Source organism: Triturus cristatus, chromosome 4_1 (assembly GCF_964204655.1).
Source record: "Triturus cristatus chromosome 4_1, aTriCri1.1, whole genome shotgun sequence".
In the NCBI taxonomy this organism is placed as follows: domain Eukaryota; kingdom Metazoa; phylum Chordata; class Amphibia; order Caudata; family Salamandridae; genus Triturus; species Triturus cristatus.
The window spans coordinates 808,147,071-808,167,482 of NC_140585.1; the positions used below are offsets into that span (position 1 = coordinate 808,147,071).

Below are 20,412 nucleotides of genomic sequence, written 5' to 3' on the forward strand. Positions count from 1 at the left end.
CTCAGAAAAAAGCGCGTTTAAAGTGAAGACTGGGCAGTAATAACATAGTAACAGAGAGAGCATACCTCTATTTAGGAGCATGGTTGAATGATAAAGGAAAGGCAACCTTGCACCAGGCTAAGACAGAAGCCAAAATACAAGCCACCATCTACGCACTGGGCAAGCTACAGGGCAAATTACACAGCCCTAGTACGGAACCTATAAGGAGAGTAACAACATCTAAATTGCTCGCTGTTGCTGGGTATGAATCGCATGCATTCCCTGGGGAGATGGAAAAGACCATGGAAAAAGTCCAGTGCCAGTTCTATAAAAGGCTTTTCGGGCTTCCCAAATACACACAAAACGCCTTGATCCCTCTAAAGTTTGGCCTGGTACCACAAAAATATGAATGCAAAAGCACTCTGGTAAAATTCTGGTTTAAGACACTAAGGGCCATATGTAGGAAGCCAAATACCGGTCGGTAACGGACGATTTTCGGTAAATATCCCGCTACCGACCGGTATTTAGGCATTTGCTATGTAGGGGGCATATTTCAGGATTCGGTAATTTACCGAATCGGTAAAATTACCGATTCGGTAAATACCGAATCCTGAAATGAGATGTAGGAAACACTCTAATGAGTGTTGTGTAGGAATTAGAATTCGGTATTTACCACCAAATATAGGTTGGTGATAAATACCGAATTCATGCAAGAAGCAATATTTTGCTGAAATAAGAGTGCCATGTGGCAGACATACATGCCCTTAGGGCATGTATGTCCGCCACATGTGCACACATGCAGGAATCAGGGGTGCAACAGGGTGTCAATGTGACACCCTGCCACCCTTGAATGTGCTCCCCCCATTACCGAATCGGTATTTACCGATTCGGTAATGAGGCATACCTTCCCATTGATTCCTATGGGCCTCCAGGCCCATAGGAATCAATGGGAAGGTATGCCTCATTACCGAATCGGTAAATACCGATTCGGTAATTACCGAATTTCTCCGATTCGGTAACATTTACCGAATTATTACCTACATAAAATTTACCGATTCTTAAATACCGAATTGGTAAAATTCGGTATTTAAGAATCGGTAAATTGTATGCCACCTACATATGGCCCCAAAAGCCCAGAAAGGATCCTTTAAGGAGGTACTGAAAACGATATTCGAAGGGGGACCAAACCTATGGCAGAAGTACTGTCTAGAGACAGTGCCTGAGTTGGGTCTATCCACAGTGTGCTGGTCCCAAGATGTAGTAAACTATTCAACAATTAAGAAGGCGTTAAATAACCAAACCATCCAGTTATCAAGGAATGACGACATAGCCAGATTCAAGGATATTGGAGTATTGGCAGGCCTAATGAAAGCATTTCAGACACACAAAATCTGGCCATACAGGAACAGCTTCTTAGGAAGGAAGGGATTGAAAGAAATTCAATGGGCGCGCCTAGTCCCACTGCCAATTAAGGAACTGAATGCTGTCTGGAAATCCCTGAGTAATATAACCCGATGCAAGCTGTGCAATCGCAGTGAAGAATCCTTGGCACATCTAATATGTTGCTGCCCCGCCCTACTCCACTACTGCCGAAAATTGTTAAAACCAATCTTTCTAAGGCATGGGATCAGAAAATGCGTTGATGCAGTTGCCTTGCTCTTTTCCTGCACAGTGCCCTTAGACCAGGCCATTTTTTTGGCATGAATGTGGCTGGAAGGGACTTGATTGAAAACAATCTAGATGCAAACTGTGCAACCACAACTGCGTGGAATCCTGCCTGCACAGAAAGTGAGGCTTCCCCCCAAGAAACTGGTCCATGAGGGGCCCAGTAAATACTGTGATGCATCAAGTAGACTTTTTGCCAACAGTCAATGATCATATAAGGGACCCAGACAATTTTTTTACTGAAATTTTAACCCCTGCATTTTAGGCCAAAACCTTATCTCACAAAAGGTCTGAAACCTGTTTGAAATGTCAATTTTGATACATGATTTGATATATGAATAACAAAAGGTGAGAGACCTGTTTTAAATGTTAATTTTGATACTGTGTCACAATTTTGTAATGATTTTAAGTAATTATGCAATAAATAAATTCATTCCTATTTGAAATACAATGTATAAATTAAGTTTGAATGAAGATATGTCTACAAAAGAAAAGAAAACACAATATAGTGGAAAACAAACACAAGGACTGACTGAAGGTGTCACCATGACAATAATAAAGGACTTTTGGTCGACCAAGGCATTTTCACTAATTCTGATCCAACAGTGAATCATTGGGCATTAGAAAATACATGAGCAATGGCAAACTGGCCACATGCGTAAGTCTATTCCCTTTGTAGGATTGATGCATGTCAACTACGTGCATGACGGTTTTAACTCCTGTGTGACACAGAGCACATGTACATGTGATTTCATGTAAGAAATAGGGATTCACAACTTAAATGGACAGTTATATAACTTCATTAGGGTGCCACATTCTTGGTTAAATTACGCATAGCATGGGATAGCTTAGCAGCTACATTTTGTTTAGTGGAGTTGAAAATTCTGTCAAAAAAAAGAGCAAACTGTCTTGCACATTGCTGTAGTTGTCCATAGTGTTTTCATTTGGCTCCATGCTATGCAGCACACTCTTATCTTGCACACCCTTATTCACCTGGAGGGCTTTGCTTTCTCAGACTTGTAGTTCTATTTTTTCCGTTATGTATGCATGCCTCCATGGGACCATTTAGAAGACGTTTGTGAGGAGTCAACAATGTGGGGGGGGGGGCATGGTGGACAGGCAGGTTGGACAGGAAGGCAGGAATTTGCAGAGACCGGTTCATCCATCCCACCTTACCTTTCAGTACCTTTCTCTTGGGTGACATGGTACTGCAGGGGTGTTAGCCTCTTCTTCAGCTCTTGTGGCGTGAAGAACACCTTGCAATTCTTCTTATCTCTACATGACCCTAAACGAGAGAATCAAGTGGAGAAGAATTTTGTTATATTTATATCTGGATGAGCACCAATGTCCATTGCTCCAATCATTGGTAGCATGGCTCTTCCCCAAAGCACTACAAAAGCACTACAATGATTTAGATGCTTAGTGGCTGGTTATTTCTTCAAGCCCAGTCTTTAGTAAAGAAGGTGTGTAAATCTATGCCAACTATTTGCCAAGAAAAATCATTTTTGGTGATTCATCAGTTCTTATAGACGTGTGTCCATAAACCTAAGAAAATCATACTCTTCCAGACCTACTGTTAATTCTCTATGTGCGGAACTTTCCAAGTTGACAACAACCTACAAAACGTTTGTTAATATCTTCACAATTACAACTGTGTGGTTTTTTCCCCCTAATATTTTACTGGACAGCTGGCCAAGAATGCTCTCTGTCCCACCCCTGGCTGGACATTTAGTACAAAGGGCAATCTTGAAAACTGGCAGACAGTCCACAGGATTCAATTTTGTGATCATGGAATTTCCACCTACAGATACGTTTTTTGAACATCTAGTTTAACTTAAGTGTGCATGAAATTTATCAAATTAGGCGATTTGTGTCGTGGTGATAAAATCAAAACAGTGACCATGTGCTGCAGCCCAAGCCATGCGTGTTTGTTACTGCAGTCCTTCCTACAATTCGTAAAAGAAATAATACCCTAGTATTTGCATTACCTATAATCCACTGGCCCCCACCCCTTGGGAGCATTGGCCAATCTGATTGGCCAACGCACACCCTATCAGACTTGCCAAAACTTCCACAGTCCTCTGGGACGAGAGCACCGATGACCTGAAAGTTGAATATTACACCCAAGGCAGATATCCGGAAATGGATGGAAGGGTGGCTCATTATGCTGTTCTTCAAGAACCATGTAGGAGGAAAGTGCTGCCATTGTAACATTATTGAAGGTGTGCAGATTCCTAGTAATTGATAGTAATAGTAATTGAGTATATAATGGCTGAATCATAATTCATTTGAGATGACTGTTTGTTGGGAAGTGTGTACAGTTGCTGGTTACACTAGTGCCTAGAATGCCCAAGCACTTAGTGGCAAGGGATTCTTGGAAATACATTGTTATGTTACGTATAAGGGTGGGCGTAGTTCGCGAAGTAGCACTTCGCGAAGCTACGCAAAGTGAAGTTCGCACTAGGCGAGCTACGCGTAGCACTTCGCGAACTGCGTAGTAACATGTTCGCACTGTGCAAGATGTTGTTTTCATTGATTGCACAGTGCGGACAAGCAACCGGCACTGTGCAATCATTGAAAATGGCATCTTGCACAGTGCGAGCTGTAGTTTTCTGCTGCTCGAGTAGATTTTTACTCGAGCGGCAGCTTTCTCAACGCGAACTGGTAGTTTCTCATCGCGAGCGGTCGCGAGCATACGTGACCCCTCGCAATGAGAAACCTGCCTCCTCACGTTGGGAATCTCGCCGGGAGGTTTATTTTCCATGCTCGCGATCGCCAACTTGATGCTGCTGATCGCGAACAAGGAAAAAGTCTCGCCGGGATGTCATTTTGCTTGCTCGCGGTCGCTAACTTGACGTTGAGGACCGCGAGCAAGCAAAAAATGACCGCAGCACTACGCAACACTAAGCTACGCGTGTTCGCACTGTGCTACGTGCAGTTCGCGTAGTGCGAAGTAGCGCGAACTTCGCAAACTACGCCAGCGTAGCGTAGTGCTTCGCCCAGGCTTAGTTACGTAGTGGTATTTGTACAGTGAAAACATCGCACTATGCAAACAGCAAAACTAGTTGCTTTGTTAGTGCTTCTTTGGTTTTGTGTATTGGGCCATCACTAGGCGGGAGCCGTAGGTGCACAAGGCTCCAAATTCAATGTTTATACAGTGCCCCGCACTTCTGCTGCAAAACATATTAATAGACTTACTAAGCAAGACTGAGATTTTTTTTATTAATGATAAGGGAGCTAACAAGTAGAGGCCACTAGATGGGACCAGATGGTGTAGCTGCCCTGCTTTCAAATTCTTTATAGGACACTTTTTATACTCTGAATCAGGTACTCTGGCCACCTGGCATAAATGGAAGAAGTGGCAGTGGATCCCCGTGTCATTTTCATCCCATGCACTGCAAAAACATCTGGCATGGCTATTTATGTAAATACATTTATTACCACTTTATGAAATATCTAAAAACAAAATACCAGAAATGCATTATGTATAAGCACAGCCCTCCCCCACCCCAGCCTATTTTTTATTCTAAGGAGAAAATCTAATTAGCAAAGAGGAATGGAAATTGTTTTTTGGTAGCGACATTAGATACACAAATCCAGATCAAAAACCAGTGATCTGATATAAAATAAAATAGGAAAGCATGCTGAGTGCGTGGTGGCCTACCACATTCCGTGTCAGGGCCAGCCCCCATCACAAAAAAGTGAAAAATGTAATTTCTGTGGGGAAATGTATGAGGTTCATAAACATAGGTCCAAATCTGCTAACCCAGAGGGTGGTCTAAAGCGGATACTTTCACTTTCCTGACATTTAATCATTGGGTTCTATGATTATTCATTATATTTATACAGCTTCATCTCCTGTGAGAACTCATGTGGATAGAAAGAGAGCCTTTTGTGGCTAATTTCTGGTCACTAAAAATATACAGTTTTCTCTCTCTAAATAGCCCATGTCAATTTAGCTGAATAAACGGCATGGTTTTCATGGGTATTAGGGGAAATTGACATGGATATGTTAGAAAGACACAACTGAATATTCTGAAATGACACACATAACCGAGTTTCGAATTGAGATCAAATTTGAGTTATAGCAAACTCTAGTTTAGTCTTGCTTTAAGGTCAGCTGAAAATTGCAATGTGATTATATAGATAATGTGATGTTGTGGCTAATATGTGGTCACTAAAATGTTTTACCTCTGTTAATATGAGATCTTACAGGAAGAACAGCAGTATGAATGTGCTGAGTTTATATGTATCTGGGTACCCTGGTCAAATGTCATCTAAATCCACACACAGGCACTGCTAAATAAAAATGACCTGTTAAAATAGAACATGAAACCGAGATGAGTTTTGTTACGTTTACTCTTCATTACATTGGATTTATGATGCACCCAAGTAGGGTGACTTCCTCACTTATTCACTAATGAACGATTCCAGTCATGAGCATTTGTGTGACATCCAAGTTCATTCTGGGTGTTGTAGTCTTATTTTGTTAACTTTGAACTAGTTAAGCTGACACACCTGAAAGCAATATTTTATAGGTGAAAAGTTCAGTAATAGAAAAACCATGTCCGTGATGACAAAGTAGGGTGGTCACCCTACACACGGAATATTATTATTTGTCGATAGCTCATAAGGGTGATGCATAAACTCCTATGTACTCTTTAATTATGTACCCAGCGCTGATGTTTGTAGCTTGGGGGGTTGCAAAGTGCTCAGGCTTATCTGCACAGGACAGAAGACGTATGTGTTTCCTGTAGGGTATACGTTAACATCTCAGAAGATTGAGGCAGTCTTCCATCTAAGAAAGCCACACATTTAATAGCCAGTGAAGCTCCTTCAGATGTGGTGTGATGCGAATGTGGCGTGGGAGGTTAAGAGTGATTCTGGCTGCAGAGTTCTGAATGGTCTGCAGTCTTCAGACGAGCTTTTATTGATCCCGGCATAGAGGGTGTTCCGGTAGGCAAGCTTTCTGGTGACGAGGGCATGCGTGACTGTTTTCTGAGTGTTGATTGGGAGTCATTTGAAAAGCTTCCTCAGCATCTTGGGCGGTCATGTTGAGTTTGCTGTTGATGACAATTCTTAGGTTCTTGGCTTTGTCAGTTCAATCTCTGTTGGCTACCAGGTAGAGTCCCATGGTGAAGTGCTATTTCCAATGATCACGATTTTGGCGCTCATCCAGTGGGCAATTTCATTAATGCAGGCATTGAAGTTGATCTGGGTACTGGGCTTCTTGTCCATGTGGAGAGAATGAGCTGTATGTCTTTGGCATAGGAGAGGACTTTTATGTTGTGAGAGTGGATGATGCTGGCTAGAGGGATCATGTATGCTTTGTAGACAGTCGGGCTCAGGTAGGATCCTTGCAGAACTCCACAGATGAGGTTGCAGGTGTTAGCGGTGTAGGGTGCCAGGCTAACTGAGTAGGTCCTTCCAGTCAGGAAGGAGCAGATCCATCAGAGTGCATGTCCAGGATTCGGATGTCATGTAGCCGTTGGATGGGGTGGAAGGCCATGTCAAAAGCTGCAAACAGGTCCAGAAGGATGAGGACCGCCATGTCTCCCCCATCCGGAGACATGATGATGTCATGAGGGCAGTTTCCGTGCTCTGGTTGTATATCAAACCTGACTGAGTGGTGTTATTGAGGTATTTGGTGTGGAATCTGTTAATGATAATCTGTAAGACCTTGGCCTAGAATGGTAGCAGGGAGATCGGTCTGTAGTTGGCGAGCATTGAAGGGACTGTGGTGGGTTTTATACAGCAATGGGAGGATAGTTGCAACTGTGTAGAGGTGGCAGCATTCCGAATGGGTGTGAGCATGGCGCTGATGAGTTGCAGTCCTCTGGAATAGAAGTGGTGGGGGCAGGGTCAGATGGGGCCCCTGAATGAATGGACTTCACAGTGGCGAGGGGTATCTTCTGGGGTAATGGTGGGTCAATTGGTTTTGTTGCTGAAGAATGGAGAGGGTTTGTTGCCCAGGTCCTGTGATGGGGTGGTTGAGTTGGAGGCGGCTTCTGGTGAACTGAAATCCTTCACTATTGTGAAGTTTTCTGTGCTTCTGTTGGTACTGGCATCAATGTGGTTCACCAGAGTGGCACGTTTGTTGCCCAACTCATTTGATGGTTGCATCTCAAGATGGATTTGAAAGTGTTCCTTTTAGCACTGTCCCGCCTCAGTCTCCATTTGCACTCCAGTTGTTTGCAGTGGCATGTCATCAGTCTGAGTTCCTCCGTGTACCAACTGGACTGGAGTCTAGATCTTGTTGTATTGCTGTGTTTGAAAGTTGTCAGGCAGTTGGCGCAGAAATTGATCCAGTTTGAAATTCTTGATGGCTTTGGGAAGGCTGTTGCTCTTCTCGGGTCAGAGGGTGCTGAGAGCAGTGATCCAGGCCTTGTCAGTTATGCTGCTTCAGTTTCGGAGGGCTGGTCCGGTGGTGGTGCGTGTGTATTGGACCAAGACGGGGATGATGAACTTGATATGGGCATGGTCTTTCCAGGAGACTGGTTTGGGCTCCTTGAATTGAATGTTGCAGAAGATGGTGAAAATAGGATCCAGGAGGTGTTCGGTGATGTGGCTAGGTCCATTTATTTGTTTGGTAAGGCCCAGCTTTCAGTGGTCTTTGATGAGTGCTTTTGAGTTGGGGTTGAGGTGGTTTTCCAGGTGGAAGTTCTGGTCTCCAAGTAGAATGTAATTGCTAGCATTGAGGGAGAGTCATGTGACAAGTCCTTGATGGTGTTGATGATGTTGCCACTCAGGATGAAGTTGATTGTGATGCGGAGGTTGAACGACAGGCATTCAAAGTTTCAAGATGACGTGTCCATGGAGTTGGTGCAGTTGATTGCGTTCTTGTGGATGACGGCGATTCTGCCTCCATGCTTGTGAAATCTGCCCTGCCTGGCGATCTTGTAGCTGTTTAGAGGGGATGGCTGTGGTTATGACAGGTGCCGATATGGGGTTCAATCAGGTTTCTGTGGGAAAAAGTAGTCAAGGGCCTTTTTAGGCAGGAGGTCTATAGCGTGTTTCATGAGGGAGTAGGTGTTGAAGAACATGCATGTGGGTGCAGTGTGTTGTGTGGATGGTTGTAGGACTGTGCGAGAGAGTGGGGTGTTGGGTGCTGTGTGCTGTTTGTGCCGATGCAGTGAGTGTCAGGTGTGAAAGAGAGCATGAAAACTTGCAGGAAGCGCAGGAGAACACCCCCCCTGTGTTTTGTGGTATGGTGAGAAAGCAGTAAAGGGGGCAGCAACCGGGTTCGAGGGCATGGAGGGTTGAAGCGGGGTAGCGGTGGGAGAGAAGAGGACCAGGATTCCTTGCATTGGGCGTGGTCCCGGTGGAGACAGGCTTGCATTTAATGCGTCCGCCTTTAAGTAGGTCTGGGAGGGGAGGAGTACTTTCACTGCCTGTGCAGATAGATAATGGAAATCCAGTGTTGTCACTTCCAGTGCAGATGGATGATGGGAAATCCAGTGATGCCCTTCGTATGTAGATGGATGATGGAAACCACTTGTCCTTCTTGGCTTCTACTTTTAAAGACACTTTTGGTGGAAAACCAGTGATGTCACTTCCTGTGAAGATGGATGATGAAAATGAGTCCTCTTGGTTGGCTTCTTCTTTTAAAGACAGTTTTGGCAGGAAACCAGTGATGTCAAGGAATAAGTGTTCATGTTGTGTCCTTATACTATATTGACCCTGAGGAAGTACAGATTAATTAAGAACCCAGAGTAAGGCTAAAGTAAATATACTGAACCACCACTTTGTTTGCACTCAGATAAGTACAGGGCAGTGGACGAAGGATTCTTGTACCACCAGCCTCATACAGCTGTCGTACTTTGACAGCTCTGCACTGACTTCCAGCAACTCTGGGCTGGCTTATCGGACACTGTAGTATACATAAAGCTACTTAGATGTTAAATCTAATGTAAATAGTCTTTTTACAAGCGCAAAGACATTTTTTTAATTCACAAGTCTGATTCACTTACAGGTTTCCATGTGGGTACATCTTTTTCTGTAGGTGGGGAGGGAGCTTTACATGAAGGAATTTCCAGTTAAGTTTACTAACACCTCAAAGAAAGATTTGTGGGCAGTGGTGTAACAAACTCTTAGGAGGTCCCTCTGTAAAAAACAGAGATGGCCCCCACCACATACCCATTCCATCCTCGTGCCCCACCTCCCATCTTCATGATGCCTCAGAGCCCAGCTAGACCACAGATGACACAAAGCCACAGACTCTGGGCTTAGAATACAGAGCTATTCTTCATGTGAAACAGAACTTACATACTCATGACAGAGCTATCTGTCAAGTTACTCAAATGTAACAATGTGAGGCCTCTGACAGAAGAGCTACCCTCAGGTTACAGGATGTTTAACTCACACATTCACTACTGCTGAGCACTGCGTCACCTACAATTTTGCTGATTTTATTATTTAAATGTAATGCATGGCTCTCATAGAGAGCCTCTATCATTTATTTCAGTTTCGGAAAGCCATAAATCCTTGCTATGACATCACAGCAGTTGAGAACAAAACTGGTCATCAACTGTTGTGATATCATAAAGGCCTTTCAGACCATGTGACGGGGCTCGCTGAGAGCTCATCAGTGCAGCGCCGCATCCCTGCTTTGACCGAAAGCACAGCTGCAGGAGGGGGAAGGAAGACAGGGAAGGGGAGGGGTTTTGGTTTAGGATAGCTGGTAAGATATTTATTTTTCACATTTCCGACAGGGAGGAGAGTGCATGTTATGTATAGTTCTACCAATATCATCTGCCCATGCGCATTAGTTGAAGGTAGGGGCAGACGATTTTTGGGCCATACAGAACATTAAATTATAGGTGGATAAAAAGGGAATTACGGAGATGTTTTTCACCTCAGAGTTCTGAGTGGCATCATAGACAATGCAAGCTTCGCTCTCGCTGTCTATTTGACATTACTCAGAACCCCTCGGTGAAAAACCTCCCCATAATTCTCTATATTAGACATAGAAAATACAGCACTCTTTTATTCACTAAGAGGCTTATGTTCACATTTGTATGAATTGGTTCAAGTAATTTGACTAATGTATACAGGTTGGGTATAGGTATGATTCGTTTAAAAAAAGAAATCGCACAGAACCATTGTTCAATGTTATCAAACAAATTGTTGGTTAAACTGTCAAAGACTATGGCAATCTTTTTACCACTGGACATGGCTTAATCATATTTCCATGACATGTGTTATGATTTTTCGTCAGAATACATGTCCATAATATCATACTACTGCACAGTACATCTTATTACATTACCATAAACACCTCCGTGTCCATCATACTATGCCGGATTATGCCAATGCATTTCACTTGCATCTACTTCATTTTGTGTCTCTCCTTTTTCTGTCACACTTTTCCCTATCCCTCTTCCTCTCCAATTTCTTGTGTTACTGTTATCCTATTTTCAAGTCTCTCTCTCTCACATACACACACACTGTCTCCCAATATTTCCCCATCTTGTCTCACATCTCTCCCTGTTCTGGTCTCTACTCATGTGTCATGCCCAGATTTCTCTCATTTCCCACCTGCCACCTCTCTCTCTGGTCATCTTTCCTCTCTCCTTTTTCAATATCACTTTCCTTTGCGTCCCTGATGTATCACCTCTTAGCTGTCTCACTCACATCCATCTCTCTCACCTGCTCTCCTGTTCTCTTTCTCTCACTCTTCCCTCTCTCTCTAACTCACTTTCTTTCACCCGTCTCTTGTTTGTTTAAGGTCTTTCCTTACTCTCTTTCTTGTCCTCTCGTCCTCTTTCTCACTCTTTCTCTCTCTTCCAATCACCTGAGTCTTTCTCTGTCTTTTTTCTCTGCCTATCCACTCTATCTTTCAATGTTCGGTGGCAGCAAGAGACACGGGAGTGCCTTTTCTTGGGGCCAAATCTACCAGCACCACTAAATCAAAAATGTTGCAAGTCTGTTATTTTCATCTCGGCGAAACTCCATGTTTTGCTTGCCATACGAACCAGTGCATATTTACTACAGCAGAGCTGAAGGGCCCCTGGAAGGGCGGGAATCCCGGGGGAGGCACGTACCCCAGCAGCTTCTGGGTCCTGTCTTACACCTGTTTGTGGGTTTTCACAAACCATATTTGTACCCTTCCCACCGTGGAATGGGTTGGTCATCTGGGGCAGGAGTAAATGTCTTTCTATGGTAGAAAGGAGAATAAAGTACACCCACAAAGAGTAGGCGTAGGATTCATTGTTGATCAATGGGGAGAAAAAAACAAGTTTTTATATTCTCACATGCATACGTGAACAAGCATTGGCAAAACCAGGTTTATTTGGCTGGGGAAAATATGGCAGGGAGAACGCTGCAAGGAGATCTGAGCAAGCTCCCCATAAGGTACATCTCCTACTCTATCGGAGGCTAAAATGTTGCTCTCACCCTCCAAATTAGGCTCCTACCATCAGTCGTGGCCAGAATGACTCACGGGTGGGGGGTTCGCGAGGGGGGCTAGAGGGGTTAAATAAAAAAAGAAACGTACCTTCTCGGGTCCCGTGCCGTCGCAGCTCCTGGCCGGGTCCCGTTTTCCTGCTCTCCTACTGAACAGGAAGCAGGCAGCCTTCCTCCCCTCCCCTAAGCCAATCACAACGCTGCAATGGCAGCATTGTGATTGGCGGGGACGGCGCCCAGCCGGGCACCTATGGGGAGGACATTTTCTCCATGTAGGCAGCATGCAGCCTACATGGAGAAAAGGGAGAGTGCGCATGACTTGTTTGGTCGGCCCCACAGGAAAAAGAAAGCTGGCAAGGTCAGCGCTCCAGTTATCCACAACAGCCAGTATCTAGCGGTGAACAGCAGGGCGTTCCAGAGGCAGGTGAGAAAAGAGCCAACGTGTGGGAGATTAGCTCTAACAAATGTAGGCCACCCTGTGACAGATCAGGGCTGAAATAAAGAGATTCGACAAGCCAGCAAGGGGAAGATTTACCACTTTTTCACACAGCGCAGTGCAGCAGCCACAAATGCTGAACTGCATGAAAAGGAGCGGAGTTGAGCACCAAATTTACTGAAATATTACTCTCTCCTCCCCTTTCCCTTGCCCAGGTGCTGAAATCAGCTTCCGTGCGCTACTGATACACCTTTGCGCCATGATGCAAGGGTGTCTCCGTGAGTCTGGCATTTGTGCTGGAAGGGTAACCTCATGTCTGGTATAAGGGACCCGTGCACCCTGGTACCACCCGGATGCACGGGTTCCTTATACCAGACCTAAGGCTGACCTAGTACTTCCTGCCCCATTAAGGACAGTGTTACCGCAAGGGTTTCCTCGCGACCCACGAGATATACAAACAGTATCAACAACTAGTTGGGCCTGGCGGAAGCTAGCGTGTGTAACAGGTGGTCGCGCATTATACTCTTCTGAGATCCCACTTGGCAACAATCCATGGCTCCCCATTACTGAGGAGAAGTTGGTACAAAACACGCTCACCTCCATTTCCTTAGACAAGTTCGGCAATTTGTTTCCAGAGGGTCATGCGTTCACTAGCACAGAGGGCGGGCAGTTCAGTGAAGCCACTTTTATGGATACATTTATTTTGTGTACGCTCAGGAGAGCGCTTAGAGAGTGAATTACTGAATTCCCACTGGAGGATGAATGCTTCCCTACACTAACACTAGTGATTACAAGCAGCAGGGGGGATCGTCTGATCTCTAAATTATACAAATCCTCCATGGTTTTGGTCCCTAGCAAGGATGCCAAGATCAGAGAGGCTTGGGAGCACGATTTGGGGCACCCGATACAGGATTCACATTGGGCATATTGCTGTACCCAGACCAAAGAGGTTTCCTTCAATAGTAGACACAAATTGATTCACTTTAAGTACCTGTGGAGGACATATATGTCGCCTGCGAAAATCAATTCTATTGATCCCGCCAGACCTCCCAACAGCCCTAAGTGTGGAGGGCCGCAAGCTGATTTTGCACATATGACATGGAATTGTGCTAAAATAGGGGGTTATTGGAGAGCCGTTCATGAAATACTATTGCACATGACACACCAAGATATTGCCCCCTCGCCTGAGGGTGCCTTGTTGGGTTATGTGCATGGGTTCCCTAAGCAGCTTTGCAAATTCATTGCTATATTCCTGCTCATTGCGAAGAGAGAAATAGCGATCCAATAGGGCAGTAAGGTTACCCCCACAACAAAAGCCTGGCTAGCTAGCCTCACATTCTGTAACACAAATTGCGAGTTATATTCGATGACGCAACCCCTTGCATCTAGTCCCAAAGATATTTGGCATCCCCTAAAGACTTCTCCTTGAAATTAGCTCTTCCCCTACAACACAGCACCCAGCAGGAATAGTCCCCACTGGGATGGGGTAAACCACAATTGTTATAGATTCTTTTTTTTCTTCATATTCTAAACATCACGCTGGAGATGTGTAGTGATGTATTTTTAGGAAGGAGAATGTTGTCAGATTATTTAGAATGCTTATGGGGAGTGGGATAAATGCATAGGAATAAGATGTTTTAAAGTTCTCATGTGTGATGTCTTTTTACCCTGTCATGGTGTGTGGCAATAATATGCCTGTATTGCATTTATTTGAAAATGGTAAATAAGGTTTTAAAAAAATAAAAATAGAAAAATAAAGTACAAATAGTGCTGAAAACTCTCCTGAAGACTGATTGACTTATAAAAGGCAACAGTTTGGTTTCCTCGGATCCTTGCTCATTCTAAAGGACATATCTATACTAAAAAAAGTTGCTTTATTAAAACCTCTATTAAGAGATATAACTTTTAATGGGTTTTGTAGTGCAAACTCGTTAAATGAAGTCCTAAAATATGCAGATATATAAGAGAGTCAGGGGATTGGAAGCATAGTCCAAGGCAAGATAGTCCAAGATGGCTGTTTTAGTGACCCTTGTTTAATTTCTATGCCAGATTGAATGCGAGAGTAGTAAAGGTTTCAATAAAAGCTGATCTTCCAAAAAACACAAACCAACTTAATTTTGGGCAATCAGAGAGGAATCTGAGACAGGCAGACATAGCAAATGTTTTATAAAAGTATTCTCTTCAACTTGCAGTGAGCTGCTAGGAGTATAACCCCACAACCCCTCCCTCATATATCGCAGTGGACACCCCCCTTGCCTTGTAAATAGTTCCTTAACAGATCAACAACCCAACCTTTGGGCAAACCTAAAAATCCCATGGCAATTCCTACTCATCTTAGATCTAGCATTACCCACCTGTCTTGGCTATGTACCATTGCTTCAAGAAGAGGATCCCTAAGTAACAAAAAGTATGGACTCTTAATTTGTGAGTCTCCAATAAAAAAGGATCTATAATTATGCACCTTTTCCCCATAGGCCAGAACTTAAGTTTTTGTTTTATTGATAACCGTTTTCTTTGAGTTCATAAAGACCCAAATTGCATCCATCAGCTTTTGCAGGCTGAATGGTGTCCTAGAGATTAATACAGCATCGTCGGCGTATAACAATATGGGAACTGGACACCCGGCGACACAGGGTGCATCGGACTGCAGAACTTGCAGGGCACCATTGACCATTGATGAACAGTGAGAACAAGAAAGGGGACAATACACAACTCGGTCTGATTCCCCTCCGAACCCCCAAAAATGTGGGATCATTCTCCGTTGGGTCCATAACAAACCTTAGCAGAAAAATGTATATATAGGCATGCATGAAAACAGATAATCTCTACTGGGGCACCAAGGGAGATCAGAATTGACCAAAGAATGGATTGGTTAACCAAATCGAAGGCGCTGCTTTGATTGGTGAAACAGAGAAAAATTGATCCCTTCTTAATCCTGGTGTATTTCCCAATCAGCGGTTCCAAGTTGCAAATGAAGCCACCAACAACTCAGAAAGAGGTTAGAATGTTTTTCAGACTCTATAGAGTCTGATACTCAAGGAGGAGTCAAATCAGGTACCTTGGGATAATGACTGATTGAATTTCTGGAGTTGAGAGAAAGTCATTGTCGCGCCCCTGCGATAGGAATGCCTGATTATAACAAATCATTTTTATTCTTCTTCACTCTCTCAGTACTAACACAAACACATGGGAATGCCCGTAAGCCTGTGGCCTATATTTCCAGCTACCTTAGATCCAGTAGCAGCGGTTCTGCCTGGGTGTCTTAAAGCAGTGGGTCCCACAGGTGTCAGCATAGAGAAGTGTGAAGGCATGGTCATGGGTCATCCTTGAACAGTGTACATGCCTCACTCTGTGGAAATACTGCTGACGTGCACCCGCACTCAGCATTTGATGAACAGTTGCTTGGCCCGCTGTGAGCAGATCATGCCTGCAGCTGAAAACGTCACGTTGAAGAGATGTTCTGTTTTGAGTCCTATTACATTGTTACCTATTCCTGATGTTGATGTAGATCAAAGTGAACTAAAGCATGACTGTCTTGATGTCACTGAACTATGCACCAAGCCGAGACCTGATATTCAAGATGAGCCATAACCTGAATCTGATTTTGTATTGTTTGTGGATGGCTTGTGTTTGCGAGAACACGAATGAAATTTGTGAGCTGCTTATACGGTTTGCGCAGTTTCAGGAATATTAGCAGATTGGGCTCCCAAATGTATATTCTCACAAGTGGCGGATTTGATTGCTTTTACGTTGATATAAGTGTGAGAGATTGTTTTGCGGGTACATAGTTGCCTGCCTCAGTAGTTGAGAGCACCACCTACCATCAAATACCTTTGATATATGGGACTACATGTTGTCTTTTGATGACTTTATTCTATGGACAAGGAAGTTTTCAATATTATTTTTTGAATTTTGATTTAGCACTGCCAGAAATTCCGATTTTCAAGCATTTGAATAAGAATCCTTATTTTAAGGGGGCAGTATTTTTCAGGTAAATGCTTTGCATCTCTTAAAATGCTAGATACGGCTTATGCTCACAGAAACAATCTGACTTGTTCAATGTCAGATGCGAAGGAGAAATTTCCGAATTTAGTGGAGAATAGATAGAGAGACCTGAAGACTCAAGCTGAAACTGGTAAGAGTGCAGAAAATCACAAATGGGGTAGCGAAGAACTCAAACAGCAAGAAAAGGGAATTCTACTTGCACTTGCTTTAGATTGGAAGTATAAGGGAAAATAGTGCATACATGTTGATCAGAGTTATTTTGATCCATTGTTCTTAGGGGAGAGTGATTGTGAACATGTGTTTGAAGCAAGAGGAAGGAATCCTCGTTATCAGGAAGGAAACGATCCTATGATTCCTGGAGCATATTTCATTTGTGGACAAAATGCATATTCAAATTACCTTTAGGATGGCATGGCACATGATATCTTGGTATAAAGTTTCAAAATATTTACCACGTTGAACATTTTGATGATCCAGTATGGGAAAAGAAATACAAGACAAAATGAGGTGTTAGTGCAACGGAAGTAGTAGGTGACATTTTTGGTGCCATGATTCCATCTGTAGGTGTGATCTTGAATGATCTGAAGATTAGGATGAGTGAACAATAGTGGATAAATTAGTCACTAGTACTGCAAATTCTCTACTGCTTATAAATATGGAAATGGTACTGATTAGATCAATGGTTTTACAGAATAGACTTGCCTTAGATCTTCTACTCTCAAAGGAGGGTGCAGTCTATCAGATGCTCAAAAGCCAGCAATGCTGTACTTCTACACTGGATGAGATATATCTGGGTTGATGAAGGACTTTGAAGGGTTGAAAGCAACAGGAGATTGGGAAGTCATTGGAAATTGATTGTCTGCTGTGAGAAAATGGTTTGGAAATTTGGAAAGTGGAATATTGGGTGCCATCTTAAAGCCCATATTGATAATTGCTCTTTGTGTGACATTCCTGTTCTTGTTCTTCAAGGGATATAGATATGTTCAAGTTAGGCAGGGAGTGAAGAGAAAAAAAGTTGATGTAGAGCTAGAGGAGAGTGAGGATAACCCCTTTAATGCTATGAAATGTCTCAAGGATTCAAGACGACCACACGGTTTTAGATGGTTCATATGATATGATTAGATTATCTGTGATTGCTTGATGCGCCATCAGGTAGGGTCTTAAGCAACATAAAATTGGCTCCACCATCATTATTATTGATTTGGACACATATGTATATTGAGGCCTTATGCAGTCATGAGATATAATGTAACTCACAAGAGAAAAGTGCACTTAAAGCCACATACAAAGTATACATGCTAAGTAATCATGACATTTATAAATGTGTGTGTTCGCTAATGCTTTGTTTTGAGTAATAATGAGATATAGCTTACATGCATTTATAAGATGTTTTGCTTTTTGCTATATAATGGAATATGCATACATGAGAACTGCATTTACTTTTATAGTGACTGTTCGTCTATTGGCATTTATTTCATTATAACGTGTATTGAAGTTTTGAATTTGTTAACTTGACCAAAGGCCTTAAATATTTGTTTTTCACAACACCTAACTTTTAACATGAATGTTTGCTCAGATCAAGTGTTTTTCTCCCCTTTCCAGGTGCCTGATACTATGACCTAATGAATCGAAAGTAGGCTCTTTTGTGTGAAACAGATAAAGAAGCAAAAAGGGAGTCAAGGGTGAAAGAAATTATGGCCAGCGGGGAGGCTTACTGTCTGTGTGGAATGAAGGCAGAAATTCAAGGTCAACTTGAGATATGGGGATCAATGGAGAAAGAGTTATTTGTGTGTTTTCGAAATGTACAACAAAGAAGAAGGAATTATGACTGTGTTTTGCTAGAATATTGTTTGAAGGTGGTCTTTAATTGGGTCCATGACAATAATTTAGGAGGGTCTTTGAGGGTATACCTAGACTAATTTAGGAGGGTCTTTGAGGGTATACCTAGGCTAATGTAGGAGGGTCTTTGAGGGTATAACTAGGCTATGTTCTGTGGCGTTGAACACACTACACTGAGGCTTCTTTAGGATAGGAGAGGTTTAGACCTCTGTGCTTTGCATTTTCTGCTTTATTCTCGTTGTATGGCTTCACGCTATTCAATACTTATTTTTAGAGTCTTCTACTGAAGTTTCATGCTGACATCTTTCTCTTGATTTTGTGGATCTAATTGAAGCTTAGTTTTGCATTTTGAGTGTAGTTAAATTGGGGAATTGGAAATCTTCATTCATCATAGACAGGAAGATTGGACGTTTCAATCTTTTCATTCTGCTGTGCTACTTTTACTCTGTACCATCACTATTGAGGTTCTCATTGGTTATTTACATTGAGAATTAATTTTGTTCGCAGAGTTGGAAGTCCTTTGATAATTCTGTATTTCTATGCGATGTTTCTAAGACTGCTTTATATTACGTTGGCTTTGAATCTGTAATAAATCTATGTTTAACCTGACTTCCCCACTTGGAGCTTTACTGTGTAGCCAAATGGGTTGCACTGTATCGGTGAATTGAATTGAAACCTAATTCCTTTATTTCTCAACTCCGTAAAAAGATCAGAGTTGGAGGGGACAAAAAGGGCCCAAATGCCATCCGCTGGAGCAGTGCCATGTGGTTGGCAATATCCTGCTGCAACTGTTTGAAAGCAAGACATGCCCACAAGCCACAAGAGGCATGAAGTAAATAATCCCTCAATCAAGTGCATGAGAAAAGATGGGCATATTTATTGGCTGGATGGAGACAAGACAATTGTCATTAAATACAATTTTTTTAAAGAGCGTGAATGAATTGGGAGCAAAAAACTATTTTAAAGACACAAATCCACGAATCACTCTTATCCATACCTTCCTCAGGTTCCACAAAGCACACTGTTCTAAGAAAATGTTTTCCAATGTTTTAAGGGACCTTAATTTGAAGTTGGAGGGGATCTGTGGCCTAGTATTATCACTCTTGAGAGGCTACTCTTGAATGGAGTTATTTTGAATACAGCGGCACCCATCCAAGATGCTAGGCTATTGTTGATAATATTAACAAATGAGATAAAAGGGGAAAAAAGGTAACGAGCAGCCGCAGTGTGTCCCTTATGCTACAGGAAAGATGTGGATACCTGGGATTTTATTACATTTAGATAACAGTCCAGATGATGGTGTAAGTGGATTCTTTTTTTATTCGAACACCACTGTAATTATTAAAGACAATCCAAGACAATTTGCAGATTTGTAATCCCATCAAGGCCATGTTAAAAATGTACAAGTTGTCATGGTAGCGTTACATCTCTGCCAAGAAAGGAGTTGAGAGCTTACCGTGAGCCCTGTGAGCTGCAGAGGAAGCTGCATTGACCGCTTTGTTTCTGGGACACCGCCCTCAGGATATGGCTGATGCCTGCACTACCAGGACTGCCCAGTTGCCCCTGAGCTTGCAGAGGCCTGGGGGGTATTCCATAAGCTGTCAGGAGCACAGGGGGAGAATGGCGGCAGCAGGATTGTGCAAAGCAGCGAGGAGAGAAAGATGATGAACTCTGCCACTCATTTGCTTCCCAAGTGAACAATATGCTTCCCACAATTAGGGCATGGTCAAGCATTATAACATGATGTTTATAATAGAGCGATCTGTCCATACGATGTTATCTGAGGATCCCAAATCAAGAGGAAGTCGACATGGGCGAACTGAAAATTATACAGGTGCAAATAATGTAATTTCATGTTTTGCGTTATGCTTGTAACACAAAATTCCTGAACTTATGTCATTACACCACTTTGCGTAATTACACCCCATTCACAGTAAAACATTTACAGCGAATGTGTCACTTGCTGCAAGAAATGTACACAAATACAAGGGAATAACAGAATGCGAGAGCCTATTGTTTGCAGTGCTTTCTTTTTTTTACACTTTTCTTTTGCACGAAATGCTTCCACATGTAAAAAATTGATG

General features: G+C 42.9%; 1 protein-coding gene across 4 annotated transcripts in view; it reads right to left on the bottom strand.

Moving 5' to 3' along the window:
* Positions 1-20,412, bottom strand: part of MSRB3 (methionine sulfoxide reductase B3) — a 391,607-nt gene that overhangs the window by 202,481 nt on the left and 168,714 nt on the right. For all 4 annotated transcript variants that reach the window (XM_085653426.1, XM_085653427.1, XM_085653429.1 and 1 more), the window contains one exon: positions 2,821-2,929. In XM_085653426.1, coding sequence (XP_085509552.1) covers positions 2,821-2,929 — 109 coding nt within the window. The remainder of the gene's footprint in view (positions 1-2,820; positions 2,930-20,412) is intronic.